The sequence below is a fragment of the Papaver somniferum genome, chromosome 7 (genome assembly GCF_003573695.1).
Source record: "Papaver somniferum cultivar HN1 chromosome 7, ASM357369v1, whole genome shotgun sequence".
NCBI classification, from domain to species: domain Eukaryota; kingdom Viridiplantae; phylum Streptophyta; class Magnoliopsida; order Ranunculales; family Papaveraceae; genus Papaver; species Papaver somniferum.
Genome location: NC_039364.1, coordinates 130,942,041 through 130,967,673, shown reverse-complemented (window position 1 = coordinate 130,967,673; position 25,633 = coordinate 130,942,041). Strand labels below are relative to the sequence as shown.

The 25,633-nt window shown below is 38.0% G+C and overlaps 1 protein-coding gene and 1 pseudogene across 1 annotated transcript; both read left to right on the top strand.

Moving 5' to 3' along the window:
* Positions 1 to 16,699: 16,699 nt before the first annotated feature.
* LOC113298431 lies at positions 16,700 to 23,180 on the top strand (annotated as a pseudogene).
* LOC113295231 lies at positions 22,114 to 23,040 on the top strand. The gene has a single exon (XM_026543581.1). It carries the CDS (start codon positions 22,114 to 22,116, stop codon positions 23,038 to 23,040), a length of 927 nt encoding a protein of 308 aa, XP_026399366.1.
* Positions 23,181 to 25,633: the final 2,453 nt, after the last annotated feature.

Sequence of the window (25,633 nt, the reverse complement as noted above, 5' to 3'; positions counted from 1 at the left end):
CAACAGGTTCCACAATATTTTCATGTTCTTCTAACATATCATCATAATCATCATCATGGTAGCATGCATATTGGTCCTCATTAACAGTGGTGGTGTCATTAGTCGATTCATGTTCCTCTAAATTAGGTTCATATTCAACATTATTTACATGAATGGGACTAGACACTTCATTAGGGACAACATACATTTCCTCATGAATTTCCTCCTTTTGTAGGTGAAGCAAATCTGATCTAAATATGCATGAATTCGTGATGTAGATCTATCATAGTCTTGCTTACTGAGTCTTAAAGCTTCTGTGGTGGAGTCTAAATTCATGGGAGTACCAAATTCTTCATGTTCAAATTGTGGTGAATGGTACATGTGTGCATGGTCATTAGGGTTTACAAAATATTGATCGCAACCTCAAAGGATTGATTATGGTCCCAATGACTACCATTCTCACAATTTATGGGCATTTCATACCTTGGATTTTCTCTAGATTGCCTAAAATTATGCAAAATATGACAATTCTCAACAGGGTGGTCTAAACTACCACATGCGGGACATGCATAGATTTCAGGTTGCCTAAGAAAATTAGATGTGACCGATTCCTCATGTGATTGCATTTCTAAAGCTGTGATTCGAGCTTCTATTTGATCCATAAGTGATGATTGTGTGAGTGAGGCTCTAGCAGAATGTTCATTTTCACGTTGCGATGAATGATGCATGTATGAATAGTCATTAGGGTTCATGTATTGCGGCTCGAGACTTTGAAAATGTCCATAATAATTCCTATGACTATTGACATCATGGTCCGTGGAAGGTTCATAACGTGAAGTTTGTCCATATGCAAGTTCTCTAAGGGATTTGTTGTACTCCCCAACTGTAGAAAAATCTATTCATCATGATTGGCTCAAAAGCTAAGTAAAGAATGTACAAAGCTCAGAATTTGGTTTTTAAAGGGTTTGGATTTTTGGGAAAAATTTGGTTTTTATAGGTAACATTTGGTTTTGTCGGGTTTGAAAAGAAATTTGGTTTTTAATGGGTTTGGATTTTTGGGAAAAATTTGGTTTTGGTGGGATAAAAGAAAAAAAATTGGTTGTTAATGTGGGAGCAAAATAAAGTTGGTTTTAAAATTTGGGAGCAAGTTTGGTTTTAATGGGTTAAAGAAGAAAAAATTTGGTTGTTAAAATGGGAGCAAGTAAAATTTGGTTTTTGAATGGGAGAAAAGTTTTGGTTTTTGAAATTGGGAGCAAGCCCACTGTTGGTCCTCTAATGGAATGGGAGGAAGGCTGCGGCCCACGAAACACTAAGTTTTAATTTTGAAAGTTTAATTTGGCCCAGTTGGTTAAGGCCCGACGTTTGTTTTAAAACTTTGGTTTCGAGGTCCACTCTTGAGTGGAAACAAGCCCACAATCGGTTACAAGCTCAGCTGGGTTTAAACCCAGAGTCCAAAATATCAGTCCAATGAAAGAATTTAAACAAGACCACAAATTAAACAAACAAGCCCACAAATTAAACAAACAAGCCCACAAAAATTAATTACAAACCCAACAGAAAATAAAAAGCCCAAAAATTGGCTTTAATATTACAAGCCCACAATTAAAAATTGGAAGCCCACAATTCGGGTTCTCTGAATGGGTTTACCTTTTTAGCACAGCCCAGCTGCTCTGATATTGTTGCAAAAACCCAGTTGGGCTTTGGTTCTTTTCCTTGGTGGCGTCCCAGCAGAGGAAAACAGGTTCAGAACAGCAGGCCCAACAACAAATGAAGTGAAGCAGATGCAAATGCAAATGCTATGCAGTGAAAAGCAAAAATAGCTAATAAAACTACAAGAAAAACACAGCACCAATCCCCGGCAGCGGCGCCAAAAACTTGGTGGGCCCTGGAAAGCGTATAAAATTGAAGCGAAACGAAACGGGCCTACAGTAATACCGCAAGTGCACGGTCGTCAGTTGTAGCTCGTGCAAGTACGGGTCGATCCACAGAGACTGGGGGTGTTTGGAGTTTCTAGTTATTTGGGCTCTAAATTGCTATTGGGCTTAGTGTCTTTTGATGTGAACTGGGCTTGGTAACAGTGAACTGGGCCTTTGATTTTGAATTTGGGCTTGGGCTCAGTGTAGTGAACTGAGCCCTGGATCTCTAAACTTGATTCTAGACCTTTGCAAGTGCGTTGGGCTTTGAGTTCACAGTGGACTGGACTTAACCTTTTTGGGTTTCTGAGTGATTTGAACTTTTTGGTGTAAACTTGAGCTGAGCCTGTTTGAGCTAACAGTTTGGGCCTTAGCTTGAGCTAGGCTTTTGAGCTTTAAACAGATTACAATGGGCTTTTGTAAGTCAAGGTAATGAATGCAGTAACAAGAACAGGAGAAACAAATAGAAGAAAAGCAAATAGTGGCAGTGAAACTGTGATATTTACAAAGCATGAAGATGGTAGTGAAATAATGAGACAATGGATGATAAAACAACAAACACAAGAAAACAGATACAAATACAAAACACAAAACAGGTGACAGTGACAGTGGAGAGTGATAGTGAAGAAAAGCAAAGAAAATGGTGAAATGGCAGTGAGGATGGCAATGAGGTAACAGTGGTAGTGAAACAAAGGCAGCAGCCTAAGGCAAAGGTATTGAGCAACAGTGACAGAAAAGGAAAAATGCAGAACTGTGTGAAGTTACTAAGGAAATTGAATCCACCTTGTGTCCTAGCCAAACAATGTGATCCTAGGTTGAGTTGAAAATCCTATGCATACATCTAGAATGGGAGGAAAACTAATTTGCTCACTAGTTTGCCCCTAGCATTGACTGTCTTTTGACAGAACAATCAATCACAGGCACTATGCATCAATCTCTTCCCATTGCTCAATCAAAACACTGCACTAAGGCTCTAACCTAGCATTCCACTATCAGACAGTGCACTAAAGCTTCATCTGAGCCTCAGCAGTGAACTCAGAACATAATTAACATTAAAATGGAACTAAACATGATCATGTGAAATAGCATAGCATTTAAACTACTAAACAGTGAATGAAAATTGCAAATGAAGAACCCTAAAATTAACAGTGAAATCAAATTGACATTGAGAATTAAATTAACCCAATTAGGGGTATCTCGGCTAACCAAGAACAGTTTTTGCATTCTCTACAGCTTCCCTTTTATAGCTTACAACAAATCCCTAATTTCACAAAACCCTAAATTTGCAAACCCTAACTTTTGGGGAAAATCAAATTCGACATACCCATGTGTAAATTGGCTTCGACCCATGCTTCTTGATGTCCCTCTGATGCTCTTCCTGCTCCAATTGATGTACTGCAACCCTAGATCGAGTTGTTTCATCAACTCCACACCTAGGTCAGAGAGATGTGGGTTTGAAAAAGCAACTAGGCTAGAGGGTTGGGGAAAGTGATGGTGATTGAGGTGGTGTCGGGGTATGGAGATGGTTGTGAGGCAGAGGGTGGCAGTGGACATGGAAGAGAGGCAGGAGCAGAGCTCGACTGCAACTGTCGGGGGAAGAAGAAAGTTTTTGGGGAAGAAGAACTTGTTTGGGTGAAGTCGATGGTTTTGGATGCTAGGGTGTGAAGCGGGGATAGCGAATTTTGATGAACATCGAGTAAAGAGCGTTGGATTGTCCCATATAGATTGAATCGAACGGCTACGATGGAGAGGTATGTAGCGACCGTTGGATTATGAGATACAACAAAATTGACGGCTTCAGATGGAGTTAGGTACTATGGTGTTTGACAGGAGCTTCGGATTTTGATGCACAATGATTAGGCGACCGTTGGATGACAAGATGGATCCAATCTGACGGCTCTCATGGAAATGGGTATGGATAATGGAAATGGATTTGGGTAAGAGTTTTGGGTCTTGGGTATGCCAAGCCCATATCTTCTTTAAGAACAATTCTTCCTCTTCAAGCCCACTTCTAGTTGATCCGGCTCTTGCAAACATCATTCTTCGCTTCCTCCTAGCGGGAGTCTTTGCCGTTTCTTTGCTCTTTTTCGCTCCGTGAGTTAACCAGGCTTTATTTAGTACCTAAAAATGCAAAATTAATTAAGAAAAGTATTTATTCTTGAAAACAACGAAAACACAGAATATGGGATAAAATGTAGAATTAATGCACAAAAGATGAGTTAAATGCCAAGAAAAATATATAGAAATATGCACTTTTTAGCACTCATCAGGAGTCTCCGAAGTGTTCGAGGAATTGGGATTATCCGTGTTAACGACAAGGGGCTCATTACTTCTATTCGGCTCCGATTCTTTGGAAGTGCCTTCGTCTCTATTCTCAGAGGATGGTCGAGCATCAGCACTCTCCTTCTCCATGACAACATCCTCATGGAAACATCCTCAACAATCAACATTTTATCTAAAAAGCATCATAATTGAATATGCGAAGGGATACTTACGGATTCTTCTTCATCGCTCAGATCAGGAATTGTTGCAGGAAACCGAAGACCATGGATACTTGATGGAGTAAAATTCTGCAACAAAATAACAACATTGGTTTCATGATCCTAATAATGTGGGCGAGAAAAAATTCACAATAAGGAGAATACCGAGAACTCACCAAAGAACCTACTGGGGACTTTATGGTATTAAGTAACAACTTATAACTTTTGTTCCTTCCTTCTCCACCGTGAACAATCGCTTCAGTTTCTGAGAAATCTATACGGATTCGAGGTCTTACATTACAACCGTCCTGTGGTAAAATTCAATAACATAATTAGAATACAGTTCTCATAACTTCATGAAGATTATACGAAGAAACATACCTGAGAAGACCCTGGAGACGATTTTCGTTTATCACCAGAGAGATACTTCAATCTTGGTCGTCCATAAATCATCTCAGTAGAAGGAGGATCCTTCACTGGAGGCTGACCAGCCATCACGTAATCACGCAATCGTTGAAGTTGTTGATCCCAAAAGTCTATATAACCTGGAGTTACATATGCAAATCTCTCGGAGCAAGGAAACTAGTAATTACTTCTTTCCACATGAGTATGGTCTAAATAGGTTCTAAGCTGTTCAACTGATGGCTTCCTCCTTCGAAAAGTTGGAATACACTGATCCATACCCATTTGTCGAGCTGCTCTGTAAATATTATATTCCTCCACTGAGAGTCCTCCGTATATAGCCGATATCAAATGACCAGGGGTGCAACTCAACATGAAAGATCTTTCGCCATCTCTCATATTTGCACCAGACATCAGCATCACACTCTCTCCAGTATTGAAAGTTGTTGGCTGGGAAACATAAGCAGGAACTGACACCCACGGGTGGAAGTTGAACTCAGATTCGTCATCCAACACATCAATGAGACGTGCTTTAGACCGAGGATGCTTTGTAGACCAACGCATGATCCTGGCATTATCTTTTTCGGAGAAAATGTGACGAGCATCAACATTCGGTCCTTGCAAAATATTACGTGGAATAGGCGCATAATTATTGAAGCGCTCCCACATTAAAGCTTGAAGAAACATCGTATTGGCATAACACTCAATCTTCATAAAGCCATTCGATACACTGGAGTCTATAACCAAGGAGTCTAAGTTAGAATACAAAGAACCCAGGAACAGGCTGCCTATTGGGAGTTGCTCACCTTGAGCATCTTGATAGCAAAGGGGATCATGAAGGGCTTCAACAAGTTTCCACTGTCTTCAAATATGTCTCTCGACAGCCATAAACATAAGAAAGCAACAATGGGTAACATACCGTCGATGGGTTTATCAGAAATCTCGTCCTTTGGCCACCAGCGTGTCAACCAATGAGCATAACACCCTTTACTGCCAGATGCCTTATTCACTTCCTCCATTGCAGCTGCCAAAATGTTAGAAACCGCAACCTCCTCATCTGAAAGATCCCCAGGGATATTGCCCGTGATTGGGAGATGCATCAAAGCAGCCACGTCCTCTAAGGTAACGGTAAACTCTCCCCATCTGCATATAAAGGTGTGAGTGGGAATACACCAACAAGCAAGTAGAGCCACAATACCTCTCGCATCATGGAAAATGAATAAGTCTCCAGAAGCTTGAATAGCTCTCGTCACTTGCGCCTGATCGAGCATGGCCCTGACATGAGGGAAACCCAGCATATGTCTCGCCCATCCAGAGAACTTTTCCAAAGGTAGTCGAGAAAGCTTAAAATCTATGATTGATGCAAGGAAGATCCCTCGTTCAAGACAAAACCGGATCACTATCTTAGGTGTCACCAATTTCTTCTGAGTAACATTTCTGGGATTTATCAGAAGACGATACACTGGAGATTTGAGATGATTCTCAGTTTCCTGTTCAACCTCCACAAAAAATGCATCATCTATATTCAGGACATTCTTAATTCCAGGGGTTTCATCCTCTTCTTCGCAAACGAAAGTCTCATCCATACATATCTCATCTCTGGAGATATCATCATCAATGCACATTTCATCTCTCGAAACATCATTCGCCTGGGAGTTGGACATTTTGCGGAGTAGCTGTAAAATTCACACTACATTCTACTTCAGTATGTCGCCAGATATAAATCAAGGAAGTACAAGCATCTAATGGTAACTCTTAACTCTTACCTTTTACGCTTCCACTAACGATAATGATAGTAATGCTAGAGTTAACACCTCAAAATCGTTCGTTTCTTTGAAACCTACAAAAGACGAACGAAACTCAGATTTTTCATAAAATCATGAACATATCCATTGCGTGAACATTCACCATGGAATTATGAAAACTAAAACATTATTTCATCATAAAAAATTGTTTACTTTGAACATTATTCAAAAAATCAGTTTTGAAAATATATGTTTACAAAACATGAAATAATAACTCACGTTTTATTTTTAGTGAGTAACAACTCACGCAAAAAAAAAAGCACACTCTTTTCCGTGAAAGCATGCCGCGGTTTTGTATGCAAATATATTTTTCATGGAAAGACCATGATTTTATATATATAAAAAAAAAACTTTTCCTTCGTACTATCGTCATCCATCTTTAAAACGATGGTTTATTTCAATTTTGTGAAGGCTCACACATTATAGGATAAAGTTTTGATTTACATGAAAGCTCATAAACAAAATTTTATGATTGGACACAAGTCCACATATATAAAAAAAAAAACTTTTTCCTTAGTACTATCGTCATTGTTTAAAACGAGGGTTTATTTCGATTTTTTGTGAAAATTCACTCCTTTTACGATAAAACCTTGGTTCACATGAAAGCTCATAAACTAAGTTTTATCACTGGACCTAGGTCTATACATAAAAAAAAACTCTCCTAAATCAGGGATTATTATTAGTTTTCAAAACTAACGATCAAACGAACATACGTTTTCAAAAAACAAGGGTTTTTCGACAAAAAATCCTACTCACATACATGCACACATGTATATAACTAAAACATGATCAATTTATGAAACTCATAACATCATGAAAAAAGAAAAAAAATTTACCTGGTCGGCGCCGGCCGGAAACTGGCCGGACGGTGGCGGCGGTCGATGCTCCGGCGACCGGCGTGAAAATTTTCTCCTCCTGTTGTTGGCGTGAAGGTGGTGGAGAGGTGATGAGGGTGCTGGTCGTGGAAAATATAAAAAGAAAAAAAGGGATTAATTCCCTTTTATATCAAATTTTATTTCTCAAAACCTAATTCCACAAGGATTTCCTTATTGGGCCCGGCCCGCGAATCCTAAACGACCAAGGTCGCGTCGTCCAAATCAGTTGTTCAACACCAATTTATGCTCATCAAACGATGCTCTATCATGCCACTGGGATCTTCATTCAAGTCATGGTTTACTCGTACTATCGAAATCCAGTAACGTCTTAACTTACGACTAAGTTCAATTACTTGTACTGTTTATGACCGGAAAATCACCATTCAATGCTGACTGAGGAACACGACTTTCCTCACTAAGCAGGGGACTTAATGTAGATGGTGGATTTTCGACAAAGGCTAAAATCGTAAACCCATAATTATACTAACTTCTGATCCAGCAATCAGACGCGAGTATTGAGACACGAGTCTCTCATCGAATCCTCTGACTGAGAATACTTTCTCTCGGAGTACATGCAGATATGTAGTCTCTCGGCTGGACAACGGCATATCTCATGAATACTGAACACTTCAGTAATTATTTCTATATAGAATCACGAGATTGACGTCTCATAGACAGCTTGCTCTGCTAGTATAGAGCGATAACGTCTTCAGGATACAAACAACAGTTTTCCCTGACTATATAAAGGATATGAAGCTCCAGCAAGCTCATGTCAGAATAATTAATGCTCCTAGACAGCTTCTCTGCTAGTATAGATCCATAAGTTAATTATTCCTAAATTCTTGGATTCATCCACTGAATTTCCGAAAATATTCAAATATTTTCGCAATATTTCGTTACTTCAATCTATGGTTCTTCCCAGCAGAATTCCATGGGTTAGTAATTAATATTCAACGCACGGGAAACTGAGCTACCTCCGAGTAAACCCCGACTCAAATGGTGTAAGTGTACTCAACGATGATGCATTAACAGTCACCGCACGAACGAGTATTTCAAAATACGACGAAACGATGAACTTATGCAAAATAGGAAGGAAAATAATAAATAATTAAATATTGACCAAGGTGCCGAGGGATTGGGCTCACCGGCCGGCCGTCCGTGCCATGGCCAACCCCACGCCAGTTTTATATTTTATCATATTTTTTGTTATTTTCCTTGATCTTATGAAAATCCTTTCATTTGAACAAATATCCTTCGTTTTGAGGAAACTCCTCAGTTTCATGGTGTTTCCTTCGCACCAAGGAAATAATCTAAAATTGGGAAAAACATTGTGGGGCAGTGATTATTGGCCAACCGGCCATGCCTTGATCCCGGCCGGCCCCACACCTCATGGTTCCTCATTATTTTATTATTATTTTCCTAATCTCATGAAAACTCCTTAATCTCATGGTATTTTCATAAATCCATGAAAAATATAATATAAAATTAGGAAAACCCGTGGGACCGCGGCCAAGTCGGCCGGTCCCACACATTCCTATATTTTATTATTATTATTTTAAGGTCTCCTTGATCCCATGAAATTCCTTGATTTCATGGTATTTCTCTCAAATTATGAAAATTCCTTCAAATCATGGAAAAAATACATAAAAATAGGGAAAACGCAGGGGACCGGGTCCCCAGCCGGCCGGCCATGCCTCAGCCGGTCCCACACGTCCTTATTTTATTATTTTTAATATTATTTGCTTCCTTGATCCCATGGAAACTCTTTCACTTCAAGGAAACTCCTTAATTTCATGATATTTTCATAAATTCATGAAAAATAATATAAAGTTAGGAAAAGCACCATGGGACCGTGGTCACTGGCCGGACGGCCATGCCTTGGCCTCAGCGGTCCCACGCTTCAACATTCCTTCATTTTATAATTATTTTCCTTCATCTCATGAAGTTTCCTCAGTTTCAGCAAAACCCTGATTTTGTCATATTTTCTCGAATGGTTGCTCAAACGCACGCCAGAAAATATCAAAATTCTCAGGACTGAGACACGGACGTGTTGGCGATGTGAGCATGTTACCTTGACCGACCAAGGTTGGATCTTTGGCTTGTAAGAATCCGGTCCCACGTATTTTCACGATTTGACCTAATTTGCGCAATTGCACGTATTAGGTCAAAAACTCTTCCAAATAATCATGGAATTTCATGGAGTGATCGTCAGTCGATCCCGTGATGACCCAGGGACGGTTTCATGACCCCTTGGTTGGTCCCTCACCTCTTCATAATTAATTAGGTTTTATCACCTAAGGCTCGGACGAGCATTTTTCGAATAAATGATTAAACCAGCATTTAATCATTCTTTCATCAACAAATCACCAACTCTTCAAGAGACCTTGGTATTTGCTCACATGAGCATATGGGCGCTACATGGTCGATCCATGATCCCATGTAGCCGATGCCTCTTTCATTCCATGGTTGATTTTGAAATAAACCATCAATTGGTCATCAATTGATCAAATTAGGGTTTCTGAGTCCAGGGATCATAATTCCAGATTCGAACACTAATAACTTTACGACGATCTCATGATCAGTATTCTTATTAATTATGCTCGGTTCAACTACCAGTATTCTAATTGATGTTTTATTTTGGTCACGCTACCAATAATTCATCAGACGAGCAACACTTGCTCAGATAAGAAATATTTGCTCAAATCAAGGAATATTGGTTCAACTATCAATATTCAAAAATTCAGAGCAATACTTGCTCGCCTCAACTATCAACGTGAGAATTATACTTCTGTCTCAACAGACACGTTCAATTCATGAGTTTCATAACATTTTGCAAAATCATGTTCAACTCGGCAAATACATGGACTCATCGTCCCATAAAATCATGAAGTCAACAACTGACTAATTAACCACGAGACGTCAATCGTGTCACATGAGGGATATTAACTAGGGTTTTGCTCTAGCGGTCTACGGCACGTGTGTTCGTACACACGATGGAATGCGAGCAAGTCGTGCAATTAGTTGAAGGAGTTAACAAAGTAGTTGATGGAAAATCGACCAAGTCTCCGCATGATGAGCAACTGGTTTCAAACACGATTTCCATTTCCCCACTCTTTGATTCGATCAACTGTCACACTTCATGGGATCATGGTGTCTATGATTCCAGCAATATAAATAAGTCTCTGAAATCATGATTGAATATACAAGAATCTCACGTCTCACAGACAACACGAGATCAACACCTCATCAATTGAGTAATTACTCTCAACTGAGCAACTTCAATCATTCAGAACTTATCTTATTCAGAATTCACAACACACCCACAATCTTTGATTACCATTGATTCCACACATTTCTCAGCTTCCCTCCTACAGATCAACCCATTCTCTCTTGTGACCGAATTTACTCTGGAACGGCCATTGTCTTGGTTTAGGCCGGAGTACTACAGAATTGATCTCTCGAATTCAAATCATTCCCTTATTGTAGTGCATCTGTGTGAGGTTGAACATTTCGCTCGATTCAAGGAGTCTCCTCCGTACGGTCGTCTCCTCAATCCCGTGAAAACCAGCAAATCGTTTTGCCCCATCTATAAAAATGCTAAGGAAATGCTCCACTTTCATGATGTAGATAGAAGCAACATCTGGGTAGTTGTGCATCTTTGACAGTTCGAACCAACGCTCGACCTAGTAACTGCTTCATTAACCAGGCCTTTTCTTTCAGTGCTTCTTCTCCAGATTTCTCGGTTGAAAATGTTCACCAACAGATGTAAAAATGGCAGCTGCCTCGAACTATTTCTTGCGATCCAGACACCACCAGGTAGAATAAGAAATGAGTTCTTTTTTTGCGTGTGTCATTCTTTGATTGTGAAGTGGCTGATGTTGGTGCCACTCAGTATCTTGTTCACTTGGAAGCCCGTCATCTCCTCGACTCTCCATTTTTTCCGTGCCGCGAACTGCAACATTGATGCCTTTAATCGCGAAGGCCACCCTAGCTTCCTATTTAGCTCTTATTTTAGCCAATTATCATTCGGTTTCCGAATTGCTTGTACTTTCTACGAAAGCACTAAAATAGTGTTATTAGTCAAAATATCGAGTCTTAGCTATTATAAATATGGGTATAAAATGTAGCATATACGTGCTTATCAAACACCCCCACACTTATATTTTACTAGTCCTCGAGCAAAACAAAGAATATATCCGCTCCAAAGCTGGATAAATATCTGCTCAACAGCTGGATATGGAGTAACATCGAGAGAAACCCGCTCAACAACTGATAATACCCTATAATATATAGACCCTCTCAACAGATGATCACTTTTTTTTTAATAACGTGCAAGAAAATGCCCTATAATAGACCCGCTCAACAGCTGATCATAATAATGCAAGAAAATACAATAGACCCTCTAAACAGCTGGTCATAAATGCAAACTTTAAAAAAAAAAGTAAAATAAAATTTCTTAACGAAAGTGCCATGCAATTTTTTTTAACGAAAGTGCCACTACCCCACACTTAAACATTACATTGTCCTCAATGTAATTGAGTCATCCAACGTATAAATTAAGGTGGGAAATCCTCAAATGCTATGCAAAATATAAAAGATGGAGGAAAGAAAAAAAATCTGACGGGTTGACTCCCATGAAGCATAATCTTTATATCTCTGTCTGCGAAAGCAAGGAATTTCAAACAAGGTGATGCTACACCAAAGTAACCTGGCAAGCATATATATAAAGTCTGAAAAGTTGGGGATCAATCCAACAAATCACGTCAGATGAAAAGATAAACCTGCCAACACTATAAAACTCCAAAAATATATGTAAATTCATTTCCAATAGAAAACTGTAAGTGACACTCAAATAATGCATGGGCGGGATAAGCAACAAATTCATATTGTTTGACAGTTTCTATTCGCGGAGCACGCTCTAAATCAGGTTCTAAATCAGTTAAAATAACTTTTGCGGCTGATATAGGTTTAGATTCAGCAAAGTGATACATACGAACAAATGTTGGCTCAAATTCATCCGCGGAACAAGGGCTCAATAGATCAATAATATCATGACTCATAGACCCATTATCATTTACAATAGTTTCATCAGTAATATCATCAAGATGAAAGAAATCAGAACTTGATGGGTCAAACAATAACTTAAGGGTCAAGGTCGGAGCTTTCTCGACTGATGGAACTAGTCGAGACTCCGAAAGAATAAGAGGTTCTACTTTGGGCTTCCATTTACTAGTGTCTAGCAGCGATGTGGAGTCTAACAATGCATTAACTTCACAAATAACACTATCATCATCAAAATCATACCCAAAATGAGCCAAGCAAACCTCTAATGGATCTTCCAAGTGATTCTTGCAAAAAACTTACGAGTACATACTTTATTTTCGTCCGCAGCACTTCAAACTAAGGTACCTAAAAAAATAATCAAACAAACTGCTATAAAGAACTAAAAGAAATCTAAAAGAAAATTAAAAATAAATTATGTACAAAAAATAAAAACAAGCTATGTACAAAAGAAATAAAAGATATCAACTAGAGAGTATTTTGCAACCACCCCCGGCAGCGGCGCCAAAAACTTGATAAGATTTCGGATAACCAAAATTAATGATTAAATGAAACCTAGTTATATCCGCAAGCGCACATGTCAATTATAATATAGATAGCAAATGCGGTTCGTTCCCACAGGGACTGTGAAAATACTACTACTAACTAATATCAAGGATAACAAATCAAATTTAATATTTTCAGAAAGTTGGATCAAAATGAAATAATAAATAATTCTAGAAAGAGACAAAATTGGAATGAGTTATGAGGGTTTTCAATTTCCACCAATTCAATCATATAAACTCGACTAATCTCTATGTATTACTAAAGACAAATATCGAACTCAATCTCATGTCTCGGAAGATAGTATGTTTAACTATAAAATATTGTTTCTCCGTTGTAACTTCCTTCGCTTCATGAGTAGTGATTCTAAAGCATTACCTATCAATCCTAAAGCATATCACGTCAAGGGATTTAACCAAAACACGAAATATCAATTGAAAAGCACAAATAATCAATAAAATCACATAATTTATTAAATACCAAGCTATATGAAGATAAATTACTAGTCAATGAATCATTATTAGAAATATCATTATAGAGTTTATATAACTAAATTGGCTTCCATCTAAATCCTAACATGAATTAGCTAGACATGGCTTTATCAAAATCCATAAACATATATAAAATCAATAGCTAATCAAAATGAAAATGAAAAATCTCAAACCCTAGCTCTTTGTAAGTTGCGGCTCTGTAGCCGCCTGTCGCCATTTTCCTTTTTCTCTTGATATCAATATATCTCAGTGCTGGTGGTACAAAGACCGAAATAAGACCTAGCAATATCTGCCAAGGCCCAGTCCACTACCGTATTCCAAATTCAGGCCAAGTCCAAACTCTGTCCAAGTCTGGCCATAACACCAGTTTCTATTCCACCATATCCTAGCAACACTTCCTACTCCCTGACTAGAAAATCACGGTGCACAACTCAATATCCAAATTCTTTCCAGGGTTGGCCACAGAACCAACGTAAACTGCTCGTCCAATTCCCATGAACCACCAGTTGCAACAACTTAACCACGACCAATAGAACAAACTCCCATTTTTATTGCCACCACCTTCTCCACTCGGTTTGCACAGCTCAAATCACCATCGATTCAAGACACTTAGCACCAGACTTGAACCATCTCTGCCAGTCCATCTTCGTGTCTTCATTTTTATGTCTAACTTTATTTCGCAGACACAACATCTTCTTGAACCAACCACAACTCCTTATTGTTAAACAGCTCTTTTCATTCCTTGACCTTCTACATCTTGTCAGTTGCAACTTGCAATCATTTCTGCCATTGTTTCATCGATTTCCCACAACTCAGCCATCAACAACACCAGCTCTGGCCACTGCCCATTCAATACTGCAGCAACACCTCTCGCAACATAATCAAACCAACCATATTCCTCGGCCATTCTTCATTGTCGACTGCCCGAAAACAAACAATGTCATCACAAGTATTAATATCAGTCAACTAATTATCTTCATCATCTTAATTCCAGCCGATAACTTCCTCTTGAACCCATCACATACAAGGGATCTAGCTTTAAGAAGAAGAGACGTTTTTTCTTGTTTAGGGTTTAATTTATGTTTTAATTAGATTTAGGTTAGGTAATTAAATTAGTTATTAAAGGGTACTTTTGTATTTTTTATTATGGAATAGGTCCCCTCGGATCCATATTTAGGACATTTGAATCTATAGGAGTCCTCCAAACATAATATTTGGAGCCCCTATAAGGCTTATTCCTATGCACATGTCAAGCAGCTGATTTTACCACTTTAGCACCCACTATGGGTATGCCAAAGTGCCAAACATATATGCCTATATGTCAACTATAACATATAGTCATACACGACATACTTTCCAGCGAGCGATAGACAGTCCATCGCTGGAAAGTCTGTCGTGCATAACATATGGTCAAAATATCGCTTGTTGGTCATTCCAGCGCCAGCGATGCTCACTACGTCGCTCACTGACTTGATCATCGCTCATCAGTTCCTCATCCAACGACTATAATTCTCCCCCTCTGTAAATACCCAATTTCAAACTCATTTCAACTCACACCAGAATTTGTAAACCTCTCTAGAATTTCTCAATCTCTCAATCTTCTTCAAATCTAAAATAATCACACCTTCTTTACAATTATTAATTTCTTGTAATATGGATTCAAAATCTCAAAGTCAAGGCAAAGGTAAAAAACCAAAGTTCGTGGTGCAAAATACAACATCACAGAAGATGAATGCATTTGTCGTAATTATGTTTTTTTTACCCAAGATTGTATCGATGGTGCACAACTACACGGTAACACCATGTGGGAAAACATATTTCGTAATATGAAACACAAACCATGAACATCAATTGTCGCGATGCCGAGAGAGTGGTCTTGTGGATGGTGATGTTGAAAGACTAGTTCATACAGATTGAAAGCGAAAACATGGCAAACCGTTCGCTTTCGAAAGTTGTTATCATTTTTTTGAAGGTGAACAAATATAATCCGGAATTGGTCACCACACAATTCTTCTCCCTCAAGACCAAATTCTTCACCATTTTCAACCGGTCGATCAAATTTTTCACCAGATACCCCAAGAAACTCAAATGTCAACTTAATTCTCAATAATGATGATGCTAATAAAAAACTTCTAGGAAGAAATCGAGCAACACTTGCTAGAAAATTAGCTCAAGAAGGTGGAAGCTCCGATGGATTTAACATGGCGGAGTTTATGGAACATCAGAAGACCGTCGATAAGCACGCGTACATGAAGATCATAAGGATTTGAAAGGAGGTGGACTATTATGTTCAATGTTGAAGCGTTTCCTTAACCAAAATAGAAACTCAACAAATGTGGATGACTATGCTGAGCTCGAAAGGGTGTTTATCTTGTGTTTCTCATATTGGTTGGCTTGAAGCGTTAAAAGATCTTGACAAAGCGCCAGACTATGATTGGGGTTCTGCAATTTTAGCAGAAATGTACTGTGGGGCTGGATCAAGAGTCCATAGATATACCTAACTTCACTGGTTTCTGTGGCATCATAGAGGTAAATATCCAAATTGTTATTTTTAAATTTAAAGAATTTTTATGAAAAAATGCAGATTAAGTCAAAATACTAAATTATGGAGTAATTTGCAGTATTGGTGGTATACCTACTTCCGTGTTGGTAAACCAATTCTTAAAGACAAGAATAAAGAGATCAGAGGTGTAGAATGTGTGAATTTGGAGTTGAAATGAGGAGTATATATAGATCTCAAAATTTTAGCAGTTGGATGATAAGATTTTTCAGCGTTCCGGATTTAGCCATTGGAGGTTTTGGATCACACACTGGAGGATTAACTTCAGAAGCTGGCGTTTTTAGAAAAAACTGGCGATTTTGGATCACAAGCCAGCCGTTTTGGGTCACACGCCAGTACGTCTTGTTCTACCACACGGTTCTTGATCAAACATGTGCCTAATCTATGACCGCGCTCAACAAACCCTCAATTTTATTGGTTTGCCCACCCGTTTTCAAGTTTGTTGAGTCCATGGTGGGAGCAAAATTGCATAGGAACTGCTTTGATAGACTTCTTTATTCACACTGAAAATTGGCGGGAAACATTTCAGCGAAATCAGAAGTTCGAAATTGACTATTACTGTATTTATTTTTCAAATTGACTATTACCAAGTTCGAAAATGGAGAAAATGGAAAAAGTCGAAGAGAATAGTAATAGTAGTAATTGGAGAAAAGAAATGGATTCAAACTTGAAGAGATTACAATCACTTCTATTTGGGGTTGATCGTGCCCTAGAAAGACAAGACTTCTCAGCGGCACAAATCTTAGGTCTTCGCTTACTTGGGTTTCTTGATTCACAGTCTAAGAATTACGTTGATGATGCTTTTATTCATCCTATTCGTCAAGAAGTTAGGTCAAAGGTTAACATTGCGAATCGATCTCTTGCTGACGAGTCAGATCGGTTAGTTCTCTTACTCTTCTCGGTTCTGATTGCAAACCCCTAGAATTTGAATCTGAACTCGTTAGTGTAGATTCTTGTAAGTGAAATTTGAAATTTGTTGAAATTGAGTTGGGAATTTAGTGAGGGTAAACAATTTTTGGAGTGACGGGGATTTTGAGCTCATTTGAATTCGATTTTGTGTTTGTGTTTCTTCTATTACAGTGTTTGATATAGAAGTTTGGTGGTGATTGGTTTTATTTTTGTGTGATTCAGTCGGGCATTTGAACAAGCAAAAGTTGAACAAGGTCCAGTGTTTGTGAAACGAGGAGATATTGATATAGAGAAGGTTAAACAATCAAAGCGATTTTTAGCTTTTATTCAGAAGTACAAAACAAGTGGTTCTGATCAATCGGTATGTATATGGATATTGGAGTACTCAGTATTTTGGTTTTCTTTTTGCAATTTGTTATTGTTAATTACTTGTAAATTATCGTAACCAAGGTTCCAAGGGGTAATGAGTAGCTTCCTGTTGTTCTCTACCGGTTCTTTACTGATATGCAAACACTTACACTTCTTAATGGATAGTGTTATTATTGTTACCGTAACTAAAGTTTACACCAGAATCGTGCAAATGAACGTTGAGGTGTCTTTATCCCGTATCGTTCATAGACACTCCAACTGAAGAACAGTATGCTAATGTTTAAAATTCCTCTGAGTTTCTGTTTCTGTAAACTACTGGAAATAAAGTTTCTAGCTAGTTTATTGGTTAATATACATAGGCTTTACAGTTATGAATTTACAGTGTCATGTTTTCCTGAAAACGAATGTCTTATTAACTATCATGATCAGTCTCCAAGGACTTACATCCATATCTCCAGGTTTCTCGCCCATCAGTAAATGGCAACCAAGGTGCTGTTCCAGTATCCAGCAATGGTAATGGGCACCAAGTGTCTCAGGTGAGGCAACTGGACAGGCAAAATGGTATTTTCAATAGCAAGAACTCAAAAGTTATGACACAGACAAAGTTGACATCCCTATATAGTGGCAAGGCCCTCAATGCAAATAACAATTCATACAAGAAGCCCCTGAACACCAAAAGTAACAGCTCAGCTGAATGCATTTCAGAAAACAATCAGCCCTATGAACAGTATAATCATCAGAAGAGAGATGGTTTCTCTAAATATTTGCTGGTTGACGAGGATGAAAAAAATCATCCAAATAGTTTGGGTACGAAAAGAATGCATTTGGATGTTAGCAGCCACAAAGATGTAATTGAGTTACCTCCTTCACAGAATGAAGGAATAGATGTTTCTAACAATTCATTTGTCACTGCACGGGCAAAAATGGTACTCACTCAGTCACTCTACTATTGCAATATTTTGCTGTCGAATGATACGATATTTATTGCTGAATTTTTTTTTTTTTTTCGTTGACAAAGATATGGAACGGATGCTTAATGGTTAAGAACAATGGTGATTACTTCTTTTTGTATATACCCTTGGCTTTGTTCTTTGAGGTGCTCAATCATTTGCCATTATCTTCTATAGGAAATGGATGCAAGACAAAAGCGTGGTTCAATGGGCTCACCGAGTGATAATTCAAGTGTCAGAGGTTACGGCGTAAGATCTGGTGGTCTTCAGCGCCGTGGAATTCGTGGTAATTTTGTTCCTCCTATCAGATCTAATGGATCTAACATTGGCCATATTAATTCACGCATTTCCGGTGGGAAGGGTGATGATGCTCTGGATGATGCAACAAAGAAATGGTTAGTTGGTTTCTCCTTTATGGATTCAAGGTGTCTCTTTCCTCCTTTCATTATGGGAGAAGAGTTTCACATAGTTTTGCTGTTTTGAGCAAAAGCATTATTTATTCGCCTACTGAAGTTGCATCTCCAGTCATTTTATACTTTCCACTTACCGTATATGTTGCTTTTAGCATGGAAATTTTATGTGGACCTGATGGAGAGCTTCCTGAGAAGTTAAGAAATTTGGAACCTCGTCTTCTTGAACATATTAGTAACGAGATAATGGATCGGGATCCCAATGTTCGTTGGGATGACATTGGTAATCAAAGTTTCTACAGTATATCTTGTTCTAGTTTCTCCCACTATACATTCATTTTAGAGACTTCTCATTATCTGGTTCTACTGTAGCTGGCTTGGAGCATGCAAAAAAATGTGTTACCGAGATGGTCATATGGCCTTTAATGCGTCCTGACATATTTAAAGGTTGTCGTTCTCCAGGAAGAGGTCTTCTTCTCTTTGGTCCTCCTGTAAGTAGTGGCGGAACTTGGGCACGGACACTGCTGCTTCGTTCGCTATTTTGTAGTATTTATTATGTTTCTTGTCTTAGGGGACAGGTAAAACAATGATTGGTAAAGCTATTGCTGGAGAAGCAAAAGCAACCTTCTTCTACATATCAGCAAGTTCTTTGACAAGCAAATGGGTATGCGAGTGTTTCTTATTTCTATCTTCCATGAATTCTTTTTCGGAGTAGTTTTTGACACCTCGTGACATTTGGGAAGTTAATGGTTAGACTGTGATGGTCAAGGTAATGTTGCTGAAAATGCTGTAATAGTTCCTTCACGTGCTTTTCAAAATAGACTCGGATGTTCCAGACTTTCACTTCGTGAGAACTATTACCATGTACCATATAGTGTATGACACCTAGGTGCTAACCTTGCATGATGAGGTGCACTGCATCTTTTGTCTACAGGCTAGTCTTTAAACCAAAATGAATTTAGGGATTAGCAATATGCTCGCAAAAGGTTATTTATTTGCTTACCAAGGACAATGACTCATCACTAGTTGTGTAGGTGTACTTTGTGATCAAGTATAAACTAGTTCCTTTGCAGATAGGTGAGGGTGAAAAGCTAGTGAGGGCTCTTTTTGGGGTTGCCAGTTGCCGTCAGCCTGCTGTTATATTTGTTGATGAAATAGATTCGCCTCTATATTCCTCTACCTTCTGCTGGTAAGATTTTTATGACAACACTCAGCTTTTTAGACCCTTGCAAGTTGTAAGCATTCCCTATAATCCTTCACTGTTGCTGTTGAAGAAGCGAGAGCCTGGATTATTCGTAGTCTACTCGAGAAGGACGGGTTGTTTAAGCTCTCAGAAGAGGATACCAGTGCCATCTGCAAAATGACTGAAGGTATTTAATCATCTGGTTCAGTATCATAATGTTACTTTCCATGAGCAGCTATTAAATTTGTATCGGTTGTTGCTGATTAGCTTCTTTTAACTATAGGTTACTCAGGATCAGACATGAAGAATCTGGTCAAAGATGCATCCATGGGACCATTGAGAGATGCTCTTAGACAAGGGAAAGAAATTGCAAAACTGCAGAAAGAGGATCTGAGAACAGTTACTATTCAGGTAAATAGTATCGGACAGGGACTGATTTATGTTTATATACATTCCTGTAAATTACAGTACGTGTATACAAATATAATTTGGTATTCTCTTGCCTTTTGTACTTGCAGGATTTCGAGTACTCGTTACGAGAGGTAAGGCCCTCTGTTTCTTCAAGTGAACTTGGTTCCTATGAGGTTTGGAACAAACAATTCGGAAGTCTATCACTCTAAGCATCAATCGGTATATGTAAAGATATAAGAAGAGATATGTAGCAAAGCTTGTAATTCAATGTTGGTCAGGTTAGCGTAACCGAAACTATGCTGATTTATGATGTCTAGTTGTCCTTCGATATTGGCTTCTTAACATGATTTGTATATCCCGAACGCATGAGTAGGAACACTGGAGTTGGAATGCACATGAGTCTTACGAATCTACCCAGTTGTTGGCGTAACTTTCTACTTGGCCAATTTTAAAAACTAGAACTCCCTGGCCCCACATACCTCTTTGGGTGTATAGTGTGTCAGGATACTGTCCATGTTAATGGTTTTTTTGTCACTGTTTTTCAACTGCGCATTCATGTCTGACTATATGAGTTGTGCTATATAGTGACAGTTCGTCACAATCAGTATGTCTAGTTAGGGTTGATCAACATGGGCATCATATGCGCTGCAGACATTTCTAGTGCTTTAGCAAGTGAAATAGTAGTGGTTTTGATAATTGATATTACCTGGGATCAGATCATCAGGTTCTTAGATTCACCAGCGCTTCGAGCTCCGTCGAGCGAACTTAAGTGGAACCTGCCTTGGGTGATCAATAATCAATGACCCACCTACATCGTTACATCTCTTCTCACACCAGTATGAGATGAAACGGAGAGATGCAGCTCCATCTGAAGGTACTAGGTATACCCGCATTACTAGGTATACCCGCATATGCTTGTGCACATTCTTCGTCCACACATATTCATGTTTTTAGCCACTAAAAAGAGTCAAGCATCCTTGGACACTCTCGCTTTGCTGTGTATACATACAACCTGAGTAAATAATATCTCCAACTACAGGCCTTGTCATCTTAGTTTTTTTTTTTTGCATCGCTTTTTTCTTCCAGAAATAGGTGAAAGTTCTGAGACTTCATAAGAAGCTTTGTTACTCAAATAATCATTTTTAAGAAGCTTGTCTAATGATGCATTTGAAATATACTGGATATGGCTCACCAGCAAGCAGTATCCCCTTTTTATGAGCCCTAGAATCCAAAGAGTACATCAGTTTTTTGATTATTTGGAGGAACTAAAGCCTGGTTCCTGTACCTATTGAGCTTTTCAGTACAACATCATATCTGACGTGTGTTCCTCCTTTAAGTTGGACCCTACATTCACTTAGATCCAAACATTATCTTCACGTTTTCATGGCAAGCTTCAGTACACTCCTGGGACCAGGCATCTGATCGTTTCACATTGTGCCAACTTAAATTTGTCTCAAGAACACATTGTTAGAAGCCCTTTATCAATCAGAAAATAATTGTTTCTTGTGATGCTACTCTCTCATATATTTCAAATTTCGTATTAATTCTAATAGCATTTGAATATTACATATAAATGAAATGCTCTTGCAGGGTTTGAGTAATTTACATTACATTGTGAAAGCTCTCCTCAAGTGAGAGAGAAACCTTATCTAAACTTTGCTGTTCTAAATTCAGTTAACTGGTCAAAGTTCTTATGAACTAATTTTCTTCATTCCTCAGTGGCTAGCAATGTGTAGAAGCTTATACAAGGTATATACACTGATGACAAAACTATGGTCAACAATGGATATGAAATGGTCTCAAGATGTTGCATTTGTGAAACTGAAGAATATAGTATGAATCACTTACTCTGGGAATGTAATTTCAGTACTGAAGTTTGGGATTGGATATGCTCTATATTTCAATTCAAAGTACCAAAAACTCTTGAAGACATATGGAAATGTACCTCTAGTTGCAGTCCACTTATTAAACAGGTTTGGATTTCAGCAGCCTGTATTATCCTAAAAGAGCTTTGGTTTCATAAGAACAAGAGAGTTTTTGAAAACATTAAGCCTAATATGCAAGGATTCAAGTGCAGAGTGATGAAATTAGTGAATGAAGGTGGTCTGAGAATGAATGGTACCAAGTGGAATCAAAACTATGATAATGAGATTATTGAAAAATTTCAGTTGGGTCTTAGGCATTCCAGATTTCAGAAAATCACAAAATGCCATTGGTTACCACCTGCACAGGACTTTGTTATGTTTTGTTGTGATGACTCATCATTTGGGAATCCCGGGTCTGCAGGTTTTGGTGTTGTAGTCAGAGACTCAGCTTGTCAGGTATTAGGTACCCTCTCTGGAGGTATTGGCATTGCTTCAAACTATTTAGCTGAATCCTATGGTATTATGTGTGCATTGGAGCTGGCAGTTCAATGGAATCTGCAGAAGATAATTATAGTATCATATTCAAAATCTGTTCTGGCTGAATTTGCTCAGGGGAGAGTGCCATGGTTTCTAAAGGGCAGATGGCTTTTGGCTACAAGCAAAATCAAAAAGATTCAATATAAACATTGTTACAGGGAGATTAACTTTTCTGCAGATTGTATGGCAAAGAAGGAAGCATTATTAACTGCAGGGGAAAGACAAATTCATATGGGGAGACCCCAGTGTTTGCCAAGAGTAGAAATGCCAGATGTTGATTACTTTAGGTTTGATTAAAGCTTACTGCTTGTTTAGTAATGGGCCTGTTCAGTTATGGGTCTTGTTTGTTCTGATTTGAAAATTTAAGTTTCCTTGTAATTGGGCTGTATCAATTTTGTAATTTTAATAAAAAGTTATGTGATTCAGAAAAAAAAAAATCCGTGATTTTTATTATACTTCAAATTGTTTTTGTGCACTGGGATGCATAAGGGTTAATATTTAGGACACATACCATAAGCAAATTTACAGAATGCATCTCTTTTCTATAATTTTAAAGAGTTTTCGAGCATTTTTTTTTTGACAGAGCAAAACAAAGATTAATATGCTAGCAATTTTTGTTATTGATCATTATATTCTGAACTTCAGTGTGGTTGGGTGCTGTTGTTTTAAGCTCGACCTGTTGGATATATGTGCTGCGATTGAGTCACTTGTATATCTCAAAACATGTTTTTAATCCTAACGATAGTTGTTGCCTTGTTTCCAAATTAATATGGACAGTGGAGAAAGACAGAGTGGCCTTTAGCTTTTAAAAAAGGAATATTGATATTGCGCAACATGGGTAATAAAAGATCCGTAGGAACAAGAAAGATGCTATTCAGACATAAGATTTTTGTACTTGAAACAGTTAGTTTACTGTAGTCGGAGGCTTGCATGCTTAATTATGGGCGGATATGTTTTGCCCTCAGCATACGTGTAAATGACCGAAAGCATTCTCAATGGTCCATACCATGGACGGAGTCGCAACGACGTAGGATCTCATTTTCTTTCACAACTTAGCCTTAGATTTATAAAAACAAAAAAGCATAATGAACTGTAGATTTAAACAACACTAAAACCCACTATTGTTAAAGGCTGATACAGCTTCTGCTAGGGGCGGATACCAATTCAGGATCCAACGATTGAGATTGTTTTGTCCTATATGCATTGGTACCCTCCCCTATCAAATTGATAGCAACCTTTAGCAATCATGCTAAAACCACCACTCATGTAATTTTTCTTTACGTGGTCCTATAACATTCAGTTTGGACCACCTTCTTGAAGTATAGTTTCCGTACAGGATTGTAAGTTTTTAAATACAAGAAACGGAGAGTAAACATCTGCAACCTATAAGTTCTAAATCTCTTTGCATATATATCCTTTAACAATGAGGACGGATCCCTTCACATAGCCCATTTTAACAGTAACAATCTATTTTATCTATGGATCTGAATGTGTACATAGTTCTGATCTTCTAGAATCTATTAACTTAATCTGGGTATTCCATGCGGCTGTGAGCTTGTTATCCACATAATAATCTATATTGGATTTAGATATTCATATCCTGCAACGACGAAATATTTAAACCTCATTCAATTTTATCATAATCTATATTGGATTTATGATTATAGATATATTTATTTCTCGATAAATTAGGAGGATGAATCAGTGGTGAACTTTAACCATAACTGAAAATCTAGATTCGCTGTGAACATAGATTGGTGACTGTATCTTCCAACAGATTGGTGATAAACATCTTTTAGTAACAACGACATGAGGGCGTTTGATTTTCTTCCCTAAAATCTTATCAATTTTATTTCTTTTAAAACTAATCATTTATGAAAGAAATTCTTTTGGGTGATCAAACTAAATCTTACCAATTTTATTTCTTTTAAAACTAATCATTTACGAAAGAAATTATTTTGGGTGATCAAACTAGTAGACTGATTTGAAGCCTAAAAACTTGATCTAATCAAACCGTAAATGTAATATGTAGATGAATTAAAAACAATTGTTAATTTTATCTTACTACAATTTTTTTTTAGAGCAAGGGTTATGGAGTGAGGATTCTCATTTAATATGAACGGGTTTCACTGGATTTGAGAAAATTATGTGCCACTATGAGTAGTGGACCTCCCCACTTTCCCTAAAATCACTCTTACACTCAGTGGATTGAATGAGTGGTCGACACTTTTTATTAGGAGAAAACATCTTGAGTGGCTTAGGATATGCCTCCTAAAGATAATTTCAAAGTTTTGTTAATTTTGAAACTCTTTAAAGTGGGTCATTTACAAGTTTTAATATTAGAATAACCTAGAAAAAGAAAAGGTAAAATGGCTAATGTTTAGCCTCTTGTGTTTTTTTAACAATCATAAAAAAGAGGAAACGACTAAACATCAGCCGCTTAGACCACTAAATTTACTCACTACGCGTGCAAAGTTTCTCATTTAGCTAGTCTCTCACCGGTTTGGGCAGTGAATGAGCATTAAAACACTAATTTCATAGCCCTTACTCTTAATAACAACAACAACAAAAAGAAACAGCCCCGGCTAACACTTTCATGTTTCATCTTTAATATTCAAGATTACTCAGAAGGTAATAGAAGCAAAAAAAGATTGCCAAAACAAGCGACAAAACCCAAATTATTCATTTCTTATCTTGGTTTCAGAGAAGAAAGGCCGAGAAAATAGAGAAACTAGAGAAAAAATTGTTTGAAAGTGTAACGTGTTGCACGGTGTACCCAAATTAAATTGCAGTAATTCTGCTCAGCCCACCAAGTCAAACCCACCGCTGATGTGGCGCTGACGTGGTTGATTTCTCCATTTCCTTAGGTTTTTCTTTTTTGTTTTGCTAT

Bases quoted from the DNA above. Each gene is read 5' to 3' on its own strand.
- LOC113295231 (XM_026543581.1), top strand. From the start codon at position 22,114: ATGGTCAACAATGGATATGAAATGGTCTCAAGATGTTGCATTTGTGAA.